The sequence below is a fragment of the Bicyclus anynana genome, chromosome 8 (assembly GCF_947172395.1).
Source record: "Bicyclus anynana chromosome 8, ilBicAnyn1.1, whole genome shotgun sequence".
NCBI classification, from domain to species: Eukaryota; Metazoa; Arthropoda; class Insecta; order Lepidoptera; family Nymphalidae; genus Bicyclus; species Bicyclus anynana.
The window spans coordinates 1813011-1833072 of NC_069090.1; the positions used below are offsets into that span (position 1 = coordinate 1813011).

Sequence of the window (20062 nt, forward strand, 5' to 3'; positions counted from 1 at the left end):
TATCTTTAAAATTAAGAAATCCCATACAAACTTTCAACCTTTTTATCCCTTTTTTTCGCAATAAAAGGTAGCCTATATCCTTTCTCAGGGTTTAAAGATTGTCTGTGCCAAATTTCATCAAAATCGGTTGAGAGGTTTAAGCGGGAAAGCGTAACAGACAGACAGACAGAGTTACTTTCGCATTTATAATATTAGTAGGGATTATACGAACTTAAGATTCTATGTAACAAATGTCATCCGGTGCTTACTGGTGGAAATCACAAAGTAGGTAATTGACACTTTGTCAATTGATTTAATGTTTATTTTCTGATCTTTGCAGCAATGATACAGCTTGTGAGGATTAACTTGACACCTGAATGATGTTTGTACTGTGTTTGTATGGTTGTGTTTTGTCTTTGGTCAGTCAGGTGTCAAGTTAATGTGCATGAGTTCTGCTCTTAGTACAGCTGGTACGGTAGCGCTCCGCTAGTACTAGGTACTTTATCATGTAATGTAACAAACTGTTGATATTATGTTGATATGATATTGTCATGTTGATCGACTTGAATATCAAAAAGACAGAATTCTCTTAGAAAAATAGAAAACCTAAATCCTAAAAAGCGTTTTTTATGAATAAGTGATAGTGTGTTATTTTTAAGAATAAGTAATTCGTTATCTATTAAAAAAAATTTCAAGGAATTTATACAGTTTATATATTTTTTGCTAACGTTACCCCCCTTTACGTCCTTTGCACATATTCACGGATTTATGGGTCAAAGTTACATAGATAATGTGGTAATCTGCTATGCATATGGGGCGCCATTTAAGGCGGTGAAAACCGGTTGGGTTTGGATTTCCATTTAATGTTACTTAAAGTGCAGTAAGTATATCTCATTTAAGGGGAATTGAGTAATATTACTTTCCTGCCTCTTTAATTAATCTGTCTCGTTGGTCCAGTGGCGAGCTTGTGTATTTTCGGACTCGGTCCAGGGTTCAAATCTTGGGTCGGACTATATGAGCTTTTGTTTCTTAGAAGAAATTTTCAGCCTGGAGTTGGGTCACACAACACGTTTATAGCTTGGCAAATTCGTTCGTAACACTCCCGATGGTCCGCGGGGGTCGGGAGACGGGTAGCGATGACAGATAACAACTGATGCACCCCATTTCCAACCTCCGCCCTGCACACACGTTTTCACACCCTCGCAATCCCTCCCCGTCGCCCGCATATCATGGGAGTGTCATCAACGAACTAGCCAAGCATAGTACGTACCTGGATATCCACTACGTAATGATACCACCATTCCTATCAAATTGATAAAAAAGTGCTGATACCGGTTATCTAATCTGAAATGTCTTCCATATTCATCTCAAGAACCTCTATAATATCGGTTTTCTATATAAATTTTACTAATCCGTTTGTCCGTTTTGATTTGTTCCGTCAAATTGTGTGTCTGTAGACTTTTTAATGAGATCACAACAGTGGCTCTACCAGAATTGTATCAGAGGGCAAGAATAACTTATAGAAATGTAACGTACTTATTATTGTTGTAAATTGTGGGTCTGTAGACTTTTTAACGCGATCACAACAATGGGGTGTGGGTGTGGGGTTTTGGGCAAAGGCGAAAGCTTTGCCAGAATTAAACCAGAGGTCAAGAAGAACTTAGAGGGATCAGGGTTGTAACGGATTGTGGTTGTTGATTCAAGCATTCCCGTACCCCAGTAACCTCTGCTGTCCTATTCACTAATTTGTTAACTTCTTCATGGCCTTTATTAACAACCTATTAAAATAAACATCAATCAACTGAGCAATGACATTGTATGATATCTACGCAGAGTTGTCAGTATGCATTGGGTGACATTTTGTTACATAGAATCACATAATTCCATTTAACATAGCATGGTCACCTAGATTTATGATGAACTAGTGGATGTTCGGGACTTAAGTTACTTAACTTAAATTCCGTATGGAATTAAGTTTTTCACAAATCCCACGGAAAGCATATGAATTTTTCTGGGATGAAATATAGCCTATGTGTTAATCAAGAATAAAACTATTTCCATTCTAAATTTCAGCCAAATCGCTTCAGAAACGCAGTACAAAGGAGGAACATACATACTTACATACATACACTTACACATAAACTATCGCCTTTAAATCTTAGTGTGATAATGTGTGTACCGCCTCTTAAGTTAGAAAAACTGCGTACGCGTCGGCTGCGGCGTAATTCAGCGTAATATCGGTTATGTATTACCATAAATATGAAAATAGAGGCTGACATTGACAGAAATACGAGTGCACCGTGATATGGGCGCACACCGCGTTCGTTACCCAAGATAACGTGCTTGGAGTTAGGCACATACGTGTATTATAAGTTATAACTAACCCATGTATACGTATTATTATGAAATAGTTCAAAGTCTCACGTTTAAAGTACGAAGCAGTACTGCCAAACGATCCGGTACGATATAGTGTTGAAACCGAAAGGGGTGTGGATTTTCATCCTACCCCTAAGTTAGCTCGCTATTATCTTAGATTGCATCATCACTTACTATCAGGTGAGATTATAGATAAGGGCTAACTTGTAAAGAAAAAAAAAGCACAAACTACCCCTGATATATGTATAGATATTACTCACATGCGAGAGACTGTCGATGTCTTTAAGTCTCTTACAACCTAGTGATAACTTAAGGTTGAAACTCTTCAAAGTTAAACGTCGGATTTCGAAGCGCAATTTAGGACAAACCAGCCTTCATTTCCACTTCTAAATCGTCTTAGACCAGCCACCCGTCTTGCCCATAAGAAAACATTGTAAAGACTTCTGTACGAAACTTGGTGGTACGACGTGGTCTATCTAGCTTCCTTTTCGGAATTTTATTTTATCTAAAACTAAACCTTTACATAAAATATTTACACCGAGAGATAAGAGAGACTCTCTCTAAATGCTCATCTTAGATACAAGTCACCTAATAAGCTGGCACTATTACACTTCTAAACTTACTGTTTTATAGTCAATGGAACATGTTTATAACTCAATGCTATAGTAAAAACCATCACGAAATTAGAGTAACCCTTCGCAGGATGTTCTAGGTCTAGACACAGGTCTGAGTATGTGACAACTTAGTCTTAGACGTTAATCATCATGGCGTCATGAGTTATTTTTTTATTTTTTCATGGGCGACCACTTCACGAAGATTCCTTCCCCCCAAGGAGTTATCAGCTGGCAAATTGGTGATATCACCCTCGGGTCTAAGCCGGCGGTCATTATTATCATTAATACCTGGTAGTGATACTCGTAGTTAGGTATACGTGATCTCTGCCTTCGATTCGGAGGGCGTATTAGGTTCCAAGTATGCATCTCCAACTTTCAGTTGTGTGCATTCAAAGAAATTAAATACCACGTGTTTCAAACGGTGAAGGAAATCGTGAGGTATAACATAAGCCCGCCAATTTGCATTGGAACAGCCTGGCAATAATAGGCTGATGATGACAATAATAACATACGACAATTTGATATGCATAACAAGAATGAAATGTCAAAACGCCGTGCCGAATGGGACCACCGCAAACAATTGAAGTTCGGACAAAAGATGCATCTCGCGATCGGTCCGCTGACCCACATTGCAGTGTGTCGCGCACATGGCATTGTATTGGTAATGATTAAAAAAATAAAACGGTGCCATCTCCAACACTCATTTCTGTTTCGGCTGCAACGTCGTGTGCACGTAACTTTGTCGCAGAAAAACAAAACACGAACTCTAAAGTGGAAGCAGAATCGGAGAAAGAAATTTCAAATTTCGAACTTCGAAGTGAACGTAGAACCGTTAATGTGAAAAAAGTAAAACTTTTTCAAAAGTACCCCCGCAATTCGATAAGTGTTTGTAAATCTAAAAAAAGAGCACTCATATTTTTTACGTGTATAAAAGCACTGGAAACAGAACATTTAATAGTCTTATTGATATGGTAACTTTTTAAGTGAAAGAAAAAAATTAAAACAAATATTTTTGTGTTAAAAACACTAAAAAGAAGTAAACATTTTTCAATCAACAAAAGTCATCCTCTTATGGAAGCAACGATCTAAACTGTACAGCCTGTGTTAATTTAATCAAGAAAACTTTAATAAGTGTTTGATTTATTACGAAAAAAAAACCAAAAAAGAATGATTTTAATAATTTTCTTCATTGCTATTATAAATTTAGGCATAGCTGACGTATTCATGACACAAATAAACCACATGGAGTACTACAGAAACAGAACACGTCCTTCGAAGGCTTTCAGTAGTTTTTCGACGAACTATTTCAATCAGAATTCTATAGGGAAGCCGGGGAAGGAGAAAGTGCAGTGCGGTACAAGGACTGTGGACTTTACTTTGAGGAGGGGGAAAATTGTCGGAGGCTCTGAAGCTCCCTATGGAGCTTTTCCGTGGCAAGTAAGTAAATTCAAAGTCAGTTTCATTTATTTTAAGTTGACTTTGTTCAATTTTGATTCGGATTTCAATACTGTTTTAATATTTTATAGTAGGTGTATAAATTCATTTGTGTTAAAATTTTTATCGTCCTTTCTTTGTTTTTTCTTATGATAACAATCTAATATAAATTTGTAAAAACTCCTTCTTGTCATAATACCTAGATGATCCTGAGAACAAATGCCTAAATTCATTTAAATTTAATTCATAAGCAGTTATGAATCGTTATTGAAAGTAAAACTTGCAATCAAAATAACCAATCTACAAATAATTGTTTCTGATTAGCTTTTCTGATATTCTGTCTTTCACTATGGCATTTAAGCAAACAAAGAAAAAATCATTTAAAAAGATTGAAAAATTATCGCGACAAATTTGGTTGTCTTAACTTGGTTCGCATGTAAAACAATGTTAAACTATATGCATCTATAAACCTTTTCCTTGAATTACTCCATCCAGTAATGAAAACCGCATTAAAATCCATTGCATTGAAGATTAAAGATGTATAGACGTGGCTAGGTATATTTTTGCGAGTATGTTTTTGACGCAAGTAAAGAAATGTATTTCTACAAATTACGTAAACCGCAACAAAACATGCAACACCATCGTCAATCTTCAAAATAATTACTTATGGTTTAAATAATATTACATAACCTCAAAAATACCTTTACAAAAGACCGCGAAAATTAACAATAGCGCGCCAAAACACGCGTGACGCAAGCACCAGAGAGGCGCGCGCTCAATGGGACTTTCACTTTCAACTGTCAGTTTTTAGAGATCCTTGACATATTTTGAAAAGGATCTCATAATGAACATACCTAATGATATATTCATCATTGTGTGCCATCCTCGAACCGAATTAAATTTGTGGACAGCTTTCCTATCTTTAGCCGCTTAGCCTAGCCTGAAATAAAATATATCATCTAAAACTATTATACATTCAATTAAATAAAGAACCTCGTCCTTTGAAGTCGTAATTATACAAGTGTCAATATCACCATAAATGACATGAAATTTAACAATAATTGAAGCACCAAAAATTATTATACATCATAAAATTATAAGTGCGTTTAAGTGTTTAGTCTGCAGATGCTGATTAGCAAAAAATATAATATAATGGTCAGTTTTTAAGTGATCCTTGATCCTTTAAAAGGATCTTTAAAAAGACTAAATAAATAACTACTTTAAATGTTTTTACTAACTATCGCTTTTACCTTGTCTGTGATTTTAAAAATTCTTATTAATAACTTTATTGGAGTATCAAAAAAAAATACTTATCATGAAATAAATCGTAAGCACAATGAGTAAATTCACCAAAAAAATCGCATCTCAAATGTAGTTTTTTTTTTCTAAGATCCTGAGATGAATAGAGTATTTAATTAAGTTTATCCAAAATAACTGGCTAGAGCCAGTATGTGTTTTGTAATATGCGTATTTGTGTATCATGTTTTTGGGTGTACTGTGGTATATCCAAAAATATGTAATAAATTCTTTAAAACTATGTATTGTTTTTTTATAAAAGTTATTCAAACGATATTTATGATAAATGTGATACGAGTATCTTTCTAGATTTTTTTACTCATTAGCATCTAATTAAAAATAATTTCTCTCTATTAATAAATAATTTGTTTTATTTATATTTCAGGTGGAAATTCAGATGCTGAACGCGGATAAGCTAACGTTCGAGCATCACTGTGGGGGCGCTGTAATCGCCGAGCGTTTGGTTCTGTCAGCAGCGCACTGTTTTGATAAGGTAGCTTTGATTGCTTTTGGAATCCTACCCTATTTAGCTGAAGTTTTTGTCATAAAACATTTCCTCGTAACTCGTCCTTTATCATTTATTAAAAATATTTTTTCTTTGTTAGGGTCCCAGACTGGTATATGGAAATTTAATTGTATCAAACCTTCAAGGTTTTTGCCCAATTGGACCGTAAGTGCTTTGAGATTTGTTTGCCAAAAATATTGCCATGGAAATTTCACAAAATTGGTATCACTGCCCATATACCAACCAGTAAATGAGACAGGCGTACGATGTTATTTATCACTTTTTAGTGTTTTATGAAATCGGCTGAATTTAATCTCAATATAAATGAGGAATAGTGTGGGCCCAAGCACGTTTCCTTGTGGTACGCCATATATAATATTTAACTCTGAATTAATTCAATATTCACCAATTTTTAATTTCGAAGTGTATTTTAAACAATTATCGAAGTTCTTATTGTATTAAGTTAACTCGTTCCAGTTTGTTTATTAGTGTGGAAACAGAGACGATGTCAAAAAGATTTTATTTTTAGGAACCGTTGCAACTTGAGCAAATAAGACTGCTGGTAGGTGAACATCGCCTGAAGATGCAAGACAAGCACGAGAACAGATTCCTGGCGGAGAAGGTGGTGCCGCACCCAGAGTTCAGAAAAAGTAACGTATTTTGTTTTATATTAGGTAAATAGGTTTAACATGCTTCTCTTAACGACGATAGACGGGAGTATGACTGTAGTTCGAAAGGTTCTCTAAGGTTAAGATTCTCTTCCGATGCGGTATAATCGGGCCTCTCTAAATATAGGTTTTCCAATGTACGAAAATATTGGACTGCCGTTGTATGTAAGTCTTTGACGTTCAGACCTCAGATTCATTTGATTTGATTACGAGTAAGAACTCGTAGTTAAATCAAATCGTGATAGTATAGTATTAATGACCTCTGCCTTCAATTAAGGAGGCTAAAGAGATAGGTATAAAATTCGATTCGGGGCATGCACCTCCAACTTTTCAATTGTGTGCATTTTAGGAAATTAAATATCACGTGTCTCTAACGGTGCAGGAATGTCTTTCCTGAGGATACCTGCATATCTCAGGATTTTCTTAATTCTCTAAGTATGTCAAGTCTGTTAATCCGCATTGTGCTAGCGTGGTGGATTATTGGCCTAACCCCTCTTATTCGTAAAGGAAGCTCGTGCTCAACAGTGAGCCAAATATGGGTTGTTATTAACTTTCCATCCCTCAGTTAGTCTGTTATAGCATAGAGCGGTAAACATTGTAGGACGTGTTCCTTACATGCTGTGTGAAGTGTTGTTCTTTTTATAGCTGCGTTAGTTTTTTACTTACTATCCGGTGGGTTTAACATGCGACCAAATGACGTATCTCGTGAAGAGCAATAGACTCTTTGGTCACCAACAGACAAATTTCAACTGGCGATGCAATCGAAAACACCGCTATCTCTTTCATTACTTTGAGACGAAAGCGATTTGACTGGGACTAATCCGTTGCCATTGGTTGACGGTTGTCCATTTTCCTTCACGAGATATGCCGTTTGTCGCTTTCTAGGCATACAGGTGGGACATCCCCTTGCTTAGCATGAAAAGAGCTAAAATGAAATCAATAAAGCAGGAACTTTTCGATCTAATTCCACTACACCTTTTTACCATAGAACTGCCAGGCATCGCAGATGTTTGCATCTATACGTAGTTGACGTCCCTTGACGAAGCGTTTTGGGTCTTCGTACCTGTACGGCACTGCGAAGTTATGAAATGCCCTTCCAACTTCCGTTTTCTCTACCACCTACAATATGGTTTTATTCAAGTCAAGATTGAATAGGTATCTTCAAAGCAAGCGCGTTCCACTATAGGCTGCATCATCGCTTACTGTCAAGCATGATTGCAGCCAAGCGTTCGCCTGTATAATGAAAATGTTGTTTTCAGATGGTCCCCACAGTAACGACATAGCCGTGATCCTGGTGTCTCGCTCCGGCGTCCAGTTCAACTCGCACGTGCGTCCGATCTGTCTGCCGGACAAGGCGGACACCGCTGGCCGCTGGTGCGCTGTGAGCGGCTGGGGGTACCAGGCAGGTACCATGACTTGATGATTGTAACAATTACATCGCTATCATCGTCATAATCATCATTATCATCACACTGCATGGATATCTTTATAGGAGAGGTTGTTTGGATGCATCTGTAGACATAAAACGATGAATGAAAACCGTTTTTCTTTTAATATGACACGACGATGCGACGGACAGATCCCCATCACTCGGTGCTATCTCCAGAATAAAGTTTGGTCAGTATGCGAAAACCTTTTCTGTCTTTCACAACGCGCTTCAGTTGTTGACTGTCTGGTCCACTCTCAAGCCTTTCTTTTTCGCTTTTGACGACCGGACGCTCTCTTACCAATTGCCTTGATTCTTGGAAACCAAAACTGAGGTCCTCTCTGTAAATACACCAAAGAAATTCAGTTTCCTCTACATGATGGTAGACATGATCTGTCTTTTTTGTTCTTATTTTCTGACAAACGAATTATAGTGGGGTTAACAATTATTTCTGCCTCCAAGCAAGATTTATTCGCTACATATTAACTTATCTATCTTCAAAGTATCGTGGTCAATTAGTAGACTTTCATCGGTTAATATAACGGACGGATTACATCATTTATTTTATTATGTTTGTTATATGACTTTAATTTATGAAATGACATTATAAATGATTGACAGTTCTAATATTAGTAAATAAAAATTATAATAATGTACTCGGCTTGCACGCCTATGAGGCAGATTGTGTAGGAACATTAAAATGTAACAATATCTGTATATGACCACATTCTGGCAATAAATGATTTATGATTTATGATTTATGATTTAGAAGCTGAACTCTTCACAATTTATATTTTTTATATGTAATTACATGTTGAGCCGTGGTAGCCCACTAGATATGACCTCTGCCTCCGATTCCGGAGGGTGGGGGGTTGAATCCGGTCCGGGGCATGCACCTCCAACTTTTCAGTTGTGTGCATTTTAAGAAATTAAATATCACGTGAAAACGGTGAAGGAAAACATCACACCAGTGAGGTAACCTGCACACCAGAAAACTTCTTAATTCTCTGCGTGTGTGACGTCTGCCAATCCGCATTGGGCCAGCGTGGTGAACTATTGACCTAACCCCTCTCAGTCTGAGAGGAGACAGTGAGCCGAATATGGGTTGATAATGAATGATATGTTACAGAAGGAACTGATAACTTCGCGCCAGTGCTAAGAGCAGCAGCGGTACCGGTCCTGGACCAGACTACGTGCAGGAAGGAGAAGGTGCTTGGTGGCTGCCAGCAGACTATACTGGACTCTATGTTGTGCGCTGGTGAGAGTCATAGATTCCCAGTTTTTTTAAAGTAAAACTTCCATACGTTCGTTCGTCATGTTACGAAAAGTGTAATCGAAACGACATAACGTTAGTTTTAAAAGCGCTATCTGTACCTAATAACATTGCTAAAATACAACACAACACAACTCACAAGTAAGCCCAGCACCAAATCCGTTTCGTTTTTTTTTACAGTATAGTCCTTTTATATCTACAGACATTTAGCGTGCCAGACACGTGCCGTGGCAGACAAAATGATATTCTTCTATACAGTGTTTATTAACATATTTATATCTATCGTAACGCGGCCGCGTAGACGTTGACAGACACAGGCCGCGCCCGGCCAGAATTCGCGGAAAGAATATTTTGTTGCGGTTCATGTCTGATCGCCACCATCACTAAAATTGACAGCGCCTTACACAAATGACAATAAGACCGCCATTACCAAATGACAATGAGCGCCATTAGGACATTAGTGCCGTCACTGGGGGACTTCTTTCATGAAAAGGACTTTACGTGTCTCTAGCTACCTGCTGGGCAGTGTGAATAGACGGTATCTGTAGGTGTCTGCCACGCTACTGTCTGTGACACACTACACTGCTACTTGTCTGTGTCTGTAGATATAAACGGACCTTAATTTGTGCATTAACTAATAAGAGCTTGTGAACTAAAGCTAGTCCAACACGAGAGATGGCGCTTCTATCCGCTATTAATTTTCAAGTTTCTCTTCCATGTTTTATTTTATTTATGAAAGAAGTTTTACTTGAATCGTATGGTCGTTTTTTTATTCAGTTACAAGTTAGCCCTTCACTGCGATCTTCCGATGCTAAATGACGATACAATCATAGGATGGAAGTGGGCTAACTTGGAAGATTTACAAATACATTGTACCCATAATCTCTGATGATTTCTATGATGAATCGCACCGGTATACTAAATAGTTTGACTGTGCCTACCATCAGATTGAGCCGGAGCTTATTCAGAAAAGATTACGACTTTTGACGGCCTCCGTAGTGCAGTGGTGTGTGCGGTGGATTTACAAGACTGAGGTCCTGGTTCGACTCCCTGCTGGGCCGAATGAAGTTTTTTTATAGGTCTAGCTAGGTCTAGCTAGCTGAGCTGAGCTAGGCGGCTTCGGCCATGGCTGGTTACCACCCTACTGGCAAAAACGTACTGCCAAGCGATTTAACGTTCCGGTACGATGTCGAGTAGAAACCGAAAGGGGTGTAGATTTTCATCCTCCTCCTAAAAAGTGAGCTTGCTTCCATCATTTGCATCATAACTTACCATCAGGTGAGATTGTAGATAAAGGCTGACTTGTAAAAGAATAAAAAAAAGATTAAATGCTGACCTCTTTGTTAAGAACCACAGCACTACTATGCCAGGCAGGTCGCCTTTGGTATAACTCTTACATTTTGTTTACAGGCATTCTGTCAGGTGGTGTAGATGCATGCAAGGGTGACTCAGGGGGTCCCCTAGCCTGCTATGGTACAAACAGGTGGCAACTACATGGTGTAGTGTCTTGGGGCTCCGGCTGTGCCAGGCGAGCGCGGCCCGGTGTGTACACTAGAGTAGTTTCGTATGTAGACTGGATCAAAAGCACTGCCGCTTCGCTTGGACAGAAAATATTTTAATAGACATACAGCCAGTTTCTTCATGGAAAGCAAAAGTAACAGTAAAAGTAGTAAGTAGTAAAGAAGACTTTATTTTTTAGTGAATAAGACCTCTTTTGATTTATGACGTTACTTTGACTGTTACTTGCGATGAAAAAACTGGCCGTTAGTATTGAAAGAGGAAACTACATGGTTTAGGAAAATTGGTTTACAAAGGAATGAAATTTCAAAATGTTAAGAATATAGTGTTAGTTTAGTACAGATGCGTAGCTACCGTCGTATCCGCTGTATAAATGATACGGGGCCCCCAAGCTACAGGGGGCCCTTGTACTAGAAAATTTAATCCACAACCTCTCACTTACTTTTGTGCTTAAGCCAAGCGTTGAAATGTTGGAAACATCCTACATTGGTTAAGTCATTGTCATATTTATTTTAAGCGAGCATTTTTGTTTCTTTTGTAAGAAATCCTGTCATTAATTGGGGCCCCCACTAATTTTGATACAGGACCCTCAGAGGCACGCTACGCCACTGGTTTAGTAAATATATCCATATTGGCAATGGATGACGTATTTAATTTGCAATATTCCGTGATACCTGATAAATTTTAATTGCAAAACTGCTCAAATACGACAAAATCGTTCTTAAACCAACAGGAGATATTAAATCGACAAAATGCAATTTAAATATGAATGGTTAATTACCTCTCGGTAATACAATAAAATAGAGACTACGAATTAAAACTTCAGAAATTATAAAAAAGTTTTGAAGCTCACATAAAGTTGTAGTATCCAAGTTTTTTGACTGGCAAACTCAAAAAATGCACCGTTTATTGTCAATTTTGTGTGATTTGCTAATAGACAAAATTCTAACATTTTGGTATACCCAAAAAATGCAGTAGCTTTTGAACATTTGATAATAATTTAAATACCACATCATTGCAAGATTTGAATGAAGCATTCATCAGTAAGTGAATAACATTCCAAAATTTTAAATTTCAAGGAAAATAATTCTGTTGCAAAATTTAAAATTTCAAGAAAATTTGAATAGAATAATAGCGCCCCATTCAACACTTCATTATAATTATTCAATCGACTATACATAATAAATCATTATAATTTAAGTATTTGTATAATTATACAAAATTAATATCACCTCTATTACAGGTGAGTTAAGAAATAACAAAACGAGTATTAATATTATTTAAATTATTATTTTAAATTTAGTATGTATTTTTAACGCCAAAGACTAGCCCTTGTTACCAATAATAATTAATTATTTTTAATTTTAGGTACTTTATTGTTTATTTATTTTATTTTGTAAGTTAATTTTTAAGTCCTACCATTATAATAACTGTCAGTGTTTTTGTATAATTAAATAAAAATAAGAAAAAACAATACTGTTTTATTTGAAACAAGCCGACGCCCCGCAGTTTTACCTAAATAGTTCCCGTTCCCGTGAGAATACAGGGACAAAATATAGCCTATACCACTCACAAATAACGTGGCTTTCTAGTGGCAAAAAAATTTACAAAAACGGTTCAGCCCTTTCAAAGATTATCCCGAATACAGACAGACAGATAAAATTTTTATAAAAGCTTATTTTTGTTTTGGTAGTGTTAATAACTATAAAATAATTTGAGAGCAGCAAACAGAGACTTCTGCTTTGATTGAACCTGAGACTTTCATGAGAGACAGATGAGGTTTTTGAGCAACGGGGGGTTTTCTGGGAAATCCATTTTTCCTGCGGGATTTGTGAAAAACTCAATTTAACGTGAAAAAAATCGCAGTCGTCCGCTAGTACATTAAGCATGAAATCCACATAAAAATAACACATATTAAGATAAATTAACTTTAGTTACTTATTGTTTTTTCTTAATAATAAAAAAAACCGTGTCGATCTGTCTGTAAATCTTTGTCACACAGTCACGTGCATAAATTGGCATACATTGATAATGAGTAGGTAATTGTGCAAGAGGATGACCTATTTTATATGAAAACGTGATAAATTTGATAACGTTTATAATACCTACTTGTGGTAGGCGTCCAAATCACACGTATCGGACGTATCGGATCGTTGATGCGATCCGTACGATGTCGATTAGTGGACGGATATTTTAAAAAAAAATAGAATTTAATATTCTTCTATACAAACATAGAATGTTACTTTTGTCCGTCTGTTTATCATAAATCCTGTTTTTCCTAAACCGAAGGTTGCCTGGAAGAAATCGCTACTTAGCAATAAGGCCGCCTTTTGTATGCTGATCTCTTCCTAATTTGTTTTTTATTTCACTTGTTTTTGTCTTTGTGGTGTGCAAATAAAGTATATTTATCTTATCTTTATCTTATAAATCGTTATATATATTTATCTTATCTTTATCTTATAAATAGTTGCATGAATGTGGTCATATACCTACAGATATTGTTCATTTTAATGTTCATACACAATCTGCCTCTTATGCGTGCAAGCCGAGTACATTATAATAATTTGTATTTAGTAATATTACAATTGTCAATTATTTACAATGTCATTTCATAAATTAAAGTCAATGAACAAAAATAATAAAATAAGATTAAACCAAGGGTAATACCACAAGACTGTGAAAAGATTAGGTATTCATTTACATGTCATTGATATAAAATAACTTGTCATTATGGAACTCTGCTACTGTGTTATCTAAGAGCTCTGTTTCATTAAGACGCCATGGCAACGTCGCCGGCTACGTATCCAAGCAGTTAATATTGAAATGTATGGTACCCCCCACTAGGTGAACCGAAAATATCAAGCGGGTTGCAGGGAGCCGCTGGATAGTGGCGGCTCGAGACCGTTGTGCTTGGAGCTCCATGTAAGAGGCCTATGTCCAGCAGTGGACGTCTATCGGCCGATACGGTAAGGTAAGGGTAAGGTAAACATTTGTGGTGGACTATCAACACGATCATGGTTATGACATCCTGTCTGTGGTCAGCAGAGAGGTCCTGTGTTCGATTCCCAGAGATCAAGATGTTATATTTTCTAAATTTAGTCAGGTCTGGTCTCGTGGCATCGCAGTTAGGCATCGTTTGGCTAGTTACTAGCCTAAGCCAAGCGATTCAGCGTTCCAGCACGATGCGTATAAACCGTAATGAGGCAGAATAAACACTTCTGCCAAGTAAGCTTGCTTTGGTGAGAATGCAGCTAAGGGCTTACCTGTCATTGAATAAAATAACATGAAATTGAAAATTTTGCCCATTTTCTTCCCCACTTTCAACCCCCAGAACTTTTAAACGGCGCGATTTTCATCATACATGTTTAAGAACACTTGCTCCTAAGTAACCACACTATCACACTAATCACATCACACTAATATTATAAAGGCGAAAGTTTGTGTGTAAGTGTGTAAGTATGTTTGTTCCACTTTTACGCTTTTTTTATATTTACAAGTTAGCCCTTGACTACAATCTCACCTGATGGTAAGTGATGATGCAGTCTAAGATAGAAGCGGGCTAACTTGTTAGGAGGAGGATGAAAATCCACACCCATTTCGGTTTCTACACGGCATCGTACCTGAACGCTAAATCGCTTGGCGGTACGTCTTTGCCGGTAACTAGCCACGGCCGAAGCCTCCCACCAGCCAGACCTGGACAAATTAAGAAAATTTCAATCTGCCCAGCCGGAGATCAAACCCAGGTCCTCCGTTTTGTAAATCCACCGCGCATACCACTGCGCCACGGAGGCCGTCAAACGCTGCGGCTACTGAAGCGATTTGGCTGAAATTTGGAATGAAAATAGATTTTACTCTGGATTAACACATATCCCGGAAAAATCCATGGTTCCCGCGGGATTTGTGATCGAATTCCACACGGACGAATTCGCGGGCGGGCGGGTTCTTCATAAAAAAAAACTAAATTGAAATCGTTTCATCCGTTTGGGAGCTATGGGGACACAGACAGACAGACACGTCATTCCTTACATTAATGCTAGTTAGTTTATCTATTGTACAGATTCGCCTAATTTGTTTTCAAATGTACGCAATAATAAAATTATGTGCCAGTTATCGGCGCAAATAATAATTGCCCTTATTCCGTCGCGTATGGACGTGCTGTTCACAAATTAATAATTATTAATCTATATTAATATTAATAATTAAATAATTGTGTTATCAGTAGTGCAGTGCATGGTGTAAAAGGATGATCGCAACAACTGTTGGTATAACTTATTATATCATGTAAGTATACGATATTGAATCAATTAAAGTTTCTTCAAAATCAGCATTGCAGGGCAATGACCTCGCATTCGATGTTTGTTACCTCATAATTTTGTCCTTTATTAACCAATTTTGAAAATTATTTTTTTGTTTCAAAGAGTATACTTATAGATTGGTCTCATTTCATTTTCATGTAAATCGGTTTAGTACTTTTGTGTTTAAATCAAAATAACTGAAATAAGTCTGTGAAGTTGGTTTCATTTTTATATTAAAAAGATTATTAAATGAGCCTCTGCGTGACCACGATCCTACCTGGCAGTAAGTGTAGTGTGGCTTTTATGACTGAATTCGCTTGCTAAAAAATATCTATTTATGATTCATTAAAATTAAAAAAAGTCTATTGATTTCATAAAACTCAAATTAAATAGAAGTTTCTAACAAGACCTTTAATTTATTATGAACGTGAGTACAAATTCGTCAAGCTGAAATTCTTTCCAAGTTAGATCTGAAGTTCTTATGGAAGCAGTCAAAAGATACGTAGAGCACAAATTAATGAATACTTAATATTTTCGACATTTACACGACAATCAACCCCCTACAGGTGTTATTCATGTCTTCTTTGTCCTAGAATTAAGAAATTAAGTATAAAACAATGTATTTTATTTCATTACTTCCTTTATTTTCGAATATCTTCATCACAAAAATCTCATTTGCATTTTATAAGAGCGCCTTACACTTTTCCTGCGGCAATATTTAACGTCACATATTAGCAATGTATGGCTATTTAATTATATTATCTAATCCCAAATAAAAACTTTAGCATAATAGTGGACACAGGCTCCTATGCCATCATCATCACTAACAGCCGTTAATCGTCCAATGCCTCATGGTATTGCATGGACTTCCAATCAGCACAGTCTCGAGCCGCCAGCATCCAGCGGCTCCCGCAAACTGTTAGATATCCTCGGTCCACCTTGTAGGAGGTTAATCTTAACACTGCGCTTTACGGTGTGGGGTCGCCATTCCAGCACCTTGGGACTCCAACATCAGCTCTTCGAACTATGAGGCCTGCTATTGCCGCTTTAACTTCGCGACGCCCTGTGCTGTGTCTGCCCCTTGGAACTATAGTATTATTTAAAATAGTCTTCATTATTATCAGCCGTTGGATACCCTATTCTGGGCATTGGCATTTAGTAGGAACTTTCAAACATCACTGTCTTGAGCGAACCCAGCGGCTACATATAACACCTAGTGGGGTTTGACCAACACTGCGCTTTCCGCATTCCAGCACCTTGGAACTCCAACGTCCATCGAACTATGTGCCTCATATATTTATCTCAGATATTTCTGTGGCAATTCTGTGCACATTGAGTTGTTTGAGCCTTTTTATGAGACCCATAGTTAGCTAGTCAGATCCATAGATCATTAAAGAAATTCGGCAGTCCACAATAATTAAAGTGACAAAATATTATACGGGACCACACACAAATGCCCAATATTTATTCTAAGCTGTACATATTATTTATTATTTTAAATAGATAATACTTAAGTTTTCAAGTAAAAATATAATTTTCCCATGTTCTACAATGCAATCGGTAGAGATCGAATGGTCGATTGATTGGATGTTAGGCGGTAACTCCCAATAAACTGAGCTATAGAAGATCCTTGCGTGTATGTAATTGCTGACAAATATTTTATACATAGTTTAAGTTACCAATATTACAAATTAAGTTTCAGTTAAATATTATCAGCATGTCCTCCTAACACGTAGGCCTCTTTCATCATTTTCCATTTTGTTTTGTCCTAGTACTAGTTAACTTCTTCAAAGTTGCTCCTCCTATTTTTTTCAAGTCATCTTCTTTTTTTTATTCTCTACAAGTTAGCCCTTGACGACAATTCCACCTGATGATAAGTGATGATGCAATCTAAGATGGAAGCGGGCTAACTTGTTAAGAGTAGGATGAAATCCACACTCACGACATCGTACCGGAACGCTAAATCGCTTGACGGTACGTCTTTGTCGGTAGGGTGGTAACTAGCCACGGCCGAAGGCTCCCACCAGCCAGACCTGGACCAATTAAGAAAACCTCTGTCGGCCCAGCCGGGGATCGAACCCAGGACCTCCGTCTTGTGAATCCACTGCGCCACGGAGGCCGTCTTCCCATCTTCTACCACGAGGAAGACACAGTGCTATCTTTGTGTCCATTTCCCGTAACTCTCTGTTGTCCAACGCCATATAAACTTGTTAACTGTTGCTAGTAAGTTTTTTTGACTAACTTCAAAAAAAGGAGGAGGTTCTCAATAAGATATTTTTTTGTAATGATTCTCATAACTTCATTATTCACTGATAAATTTTGAAACTTATTTTCTTGTTTGAAAGAGTATTACCAACTTCCATAATGGTCCCATTTTCACGAAAATCGGTTTAATAATTTTTTGTTAAAATCAAAATAACTGAAGTCTTTGAAGTCGATTCCATTTTTTTGATAAATAGATTATAGTTGTTTTCCTTATTTATTCTGCTCTGCTGATAGAAGATTCGTGCGTGTATCTTTCATCTCATATTCGACTATATCAACTCATATTCGGCTCACTGCTGAGCTCGAGTCTCCTCTCAGAATGAGAGGAGTTAGGCCAATAGTCCACCACGCTGGCCCAATGCGGATTGGCAGACTTCACACACGCAGAGAATTAAGATAATTCTCTGGTATGCAGGTTTCCTCACGATGTTTTCCTTCACCGATTGAGACACGTGATATTTAATTTCTTAAAATGCACACAACTGAAAAGTTGGAGGTGCATGCCCCGGACTCGAACCCTCCGGAATCGGAGGCATATCCACTGGGCTATCACGGCTCTTATACTTACGGCGTGTATGTAATTACTTATTTATTAAAACACCCAATAGGAAACTGGAAATCCACGAATGCTTTGCTATATTTGGATATCTTGCCCAAAGTTTAAACAAAGTAACAGGTCAACGAGTGTTATCGCCATGTTTACATAATTAAAAATGTTTTAGACCATACAAATTATGTTGACATCTTTAATGCTACAGATAAATTGTGTTGCGTCAACAAAGTCACGTTTTTGACACTTATGTGTATAATCTATCATTATTGCTTATCATCAGGGTTAGGCCGCCCCCTTTATAAGAGATATGGAGCTTAGAACTACCACGCTGTTTCAATGCGGGTTGGCGGGCTTTTCCAACCAAGCGTGTTGTTGAGTGAGCACTTAACTTTAAAATAAAATCTTTTTAACTTATATATTGAACCGACTTCAAAGACGCATTTCTCTAGAAACATCGTACCTATGTTCTTTCTATTGATCGGTTTGAGGTCGGTGCTATGCCAAATACTCATAAAGTTCATTTTGTTGTTTGGCACCGCCTGTTTTTAGTATGTTCTAGCATAGTGACCGAAAGCGCCACAGTGTGAGCAATTTCTTTTACCTATTTCAGTTATTTTGATTTTAACATACAATTACTGAACCGATTTTCATGAAAATTAAATGCGACAAATCTCGAGTATAATCTTACAAACAACAAAAGAATTTTCAAAATTGGTTTATAATTATCGAATATAAAAAAAAACATGCGTCGAATTGAAAACCTGTTTTTTTTGAAATCGGTTAGAAATCGAACGTTTTCCAAAGTTCGATCATAATGTTAAATGCATTATTTACCACTATCAAATGTTAATAATAATAACCGGGTCCGGGCAGACGGATTAACGAGCTACAATATCTGTCTATACTAATATTATAAAGAGGTAAAGTTTGTAAGTTTGTAACATTCTTTAAATGGGGTAATCTTCGGAACTACTGATCCGATTTCAAAAACTCTTTCACCAGTAGAATACTGCGTTATCGAGGAGTGCTATAGGGTGGGTATTTTATTTTATCTAAGCCAACACTTCACATTTGCCATTAATTGGCCAAACCTCAGCCAATACGCCTTTCAAGTTGGCCAACATAATGGTTTTACTTCTTCTTACACGTAGACGTAGGCTCCATATTCGCATTTTATATAGGTATGGGCATTTATATGTAGGCATATAAGCATACTAGAGGACGCCCGCGCCTTCGTCCGCGTGGAATTTAGTTTTTCACAAATCCCTCAGGAACCATGGATTTTTCCGGGATAAAAAGCAGCCTATGTGTTAATCCAGGTTATAATATAACTCAATACTAAATTTCAGCTAATTTGGTTCAGTAGTCGAGGCGTTAAAGAGTAACAAACATCCAAACATACATACAAACTTTCGCGTTTATAATATTAAGTAGGATGTAGCCGTATGAGTATGTATGTTGTCTTTCTATAGCTTTGCAAAATTGTTTTCCAACATTGAAATCCCCGACGTATGGCGTGTATGTTTGTGTCTCTCTGTGTTAGCCTGTAGCTTCTAAACAAATAGTCCGATTATGACGCAGTGTTTTATGTTTGAAAACTCATGCGATCAGACGGTTCTGAGTAACATACGATGAAGGATCGGAGAGCCGTTCCATTTCTTTATTTTAGCTACAATATTCCCTTATCTAAGCCAACACTTCACATTTGCTATTAATTGGCCAAACCTCAGCCAATACGCCTTTCAAGTTGGCCAACATAATGGTTGATATACGGATGTTTCGAAATACTCGCACCACAGAATATTTTTACAGTGCTCGCACTATAGTGCCATACTATTCTGACCCGGTGCCCCTAACTGC

The 20062-nt window shown here is 37.2% G+C and overlaps 2 protein-coding genes across 2 annotated transcripts in view; both read left to right on the forward strand.

Moving 5' to 3' along the window:
• The first annotated feature begins 3694 nt into the window (after positions 1-3694).
• LOC112045138 (trypsin-like) lies at positions 3695-12526 on the forward strand. The gene is made up of 6 exons (XM_024081221.2): positions 3695-4406; positions 6085-6192; positions 6734-6854; positions 8132-8278; positions 9428-9556; positions 10982-12526. The coding sequence occupies exons 1-6, from the start codon at positions 4137-4139 to the stop codon at positions 11188-11190; spliced, it is 984 nt and encodes a 327-aa protein (XP_023936989.1). The 5' UTR covers positions 3695-4136; the 3' UTR covers positions 11191-12526.
• Positions 12527-15233: 2707 nt separating this feature from the next.
• Positions 15234-20062, forward strand: part of LOC112045115 (scavenger receptor class B member 1) — a 67707-nt gene continuing 62878 nt past the window's right edge. The window contains exon 1 of the mRNA XM_024081196.2: positions 15234-15370. The gene's annotated coding sequence lies outside the window, so the exon portion shown is untranslated. The remainder of the gene's footprint in view (positions 15371-20062) is intronic.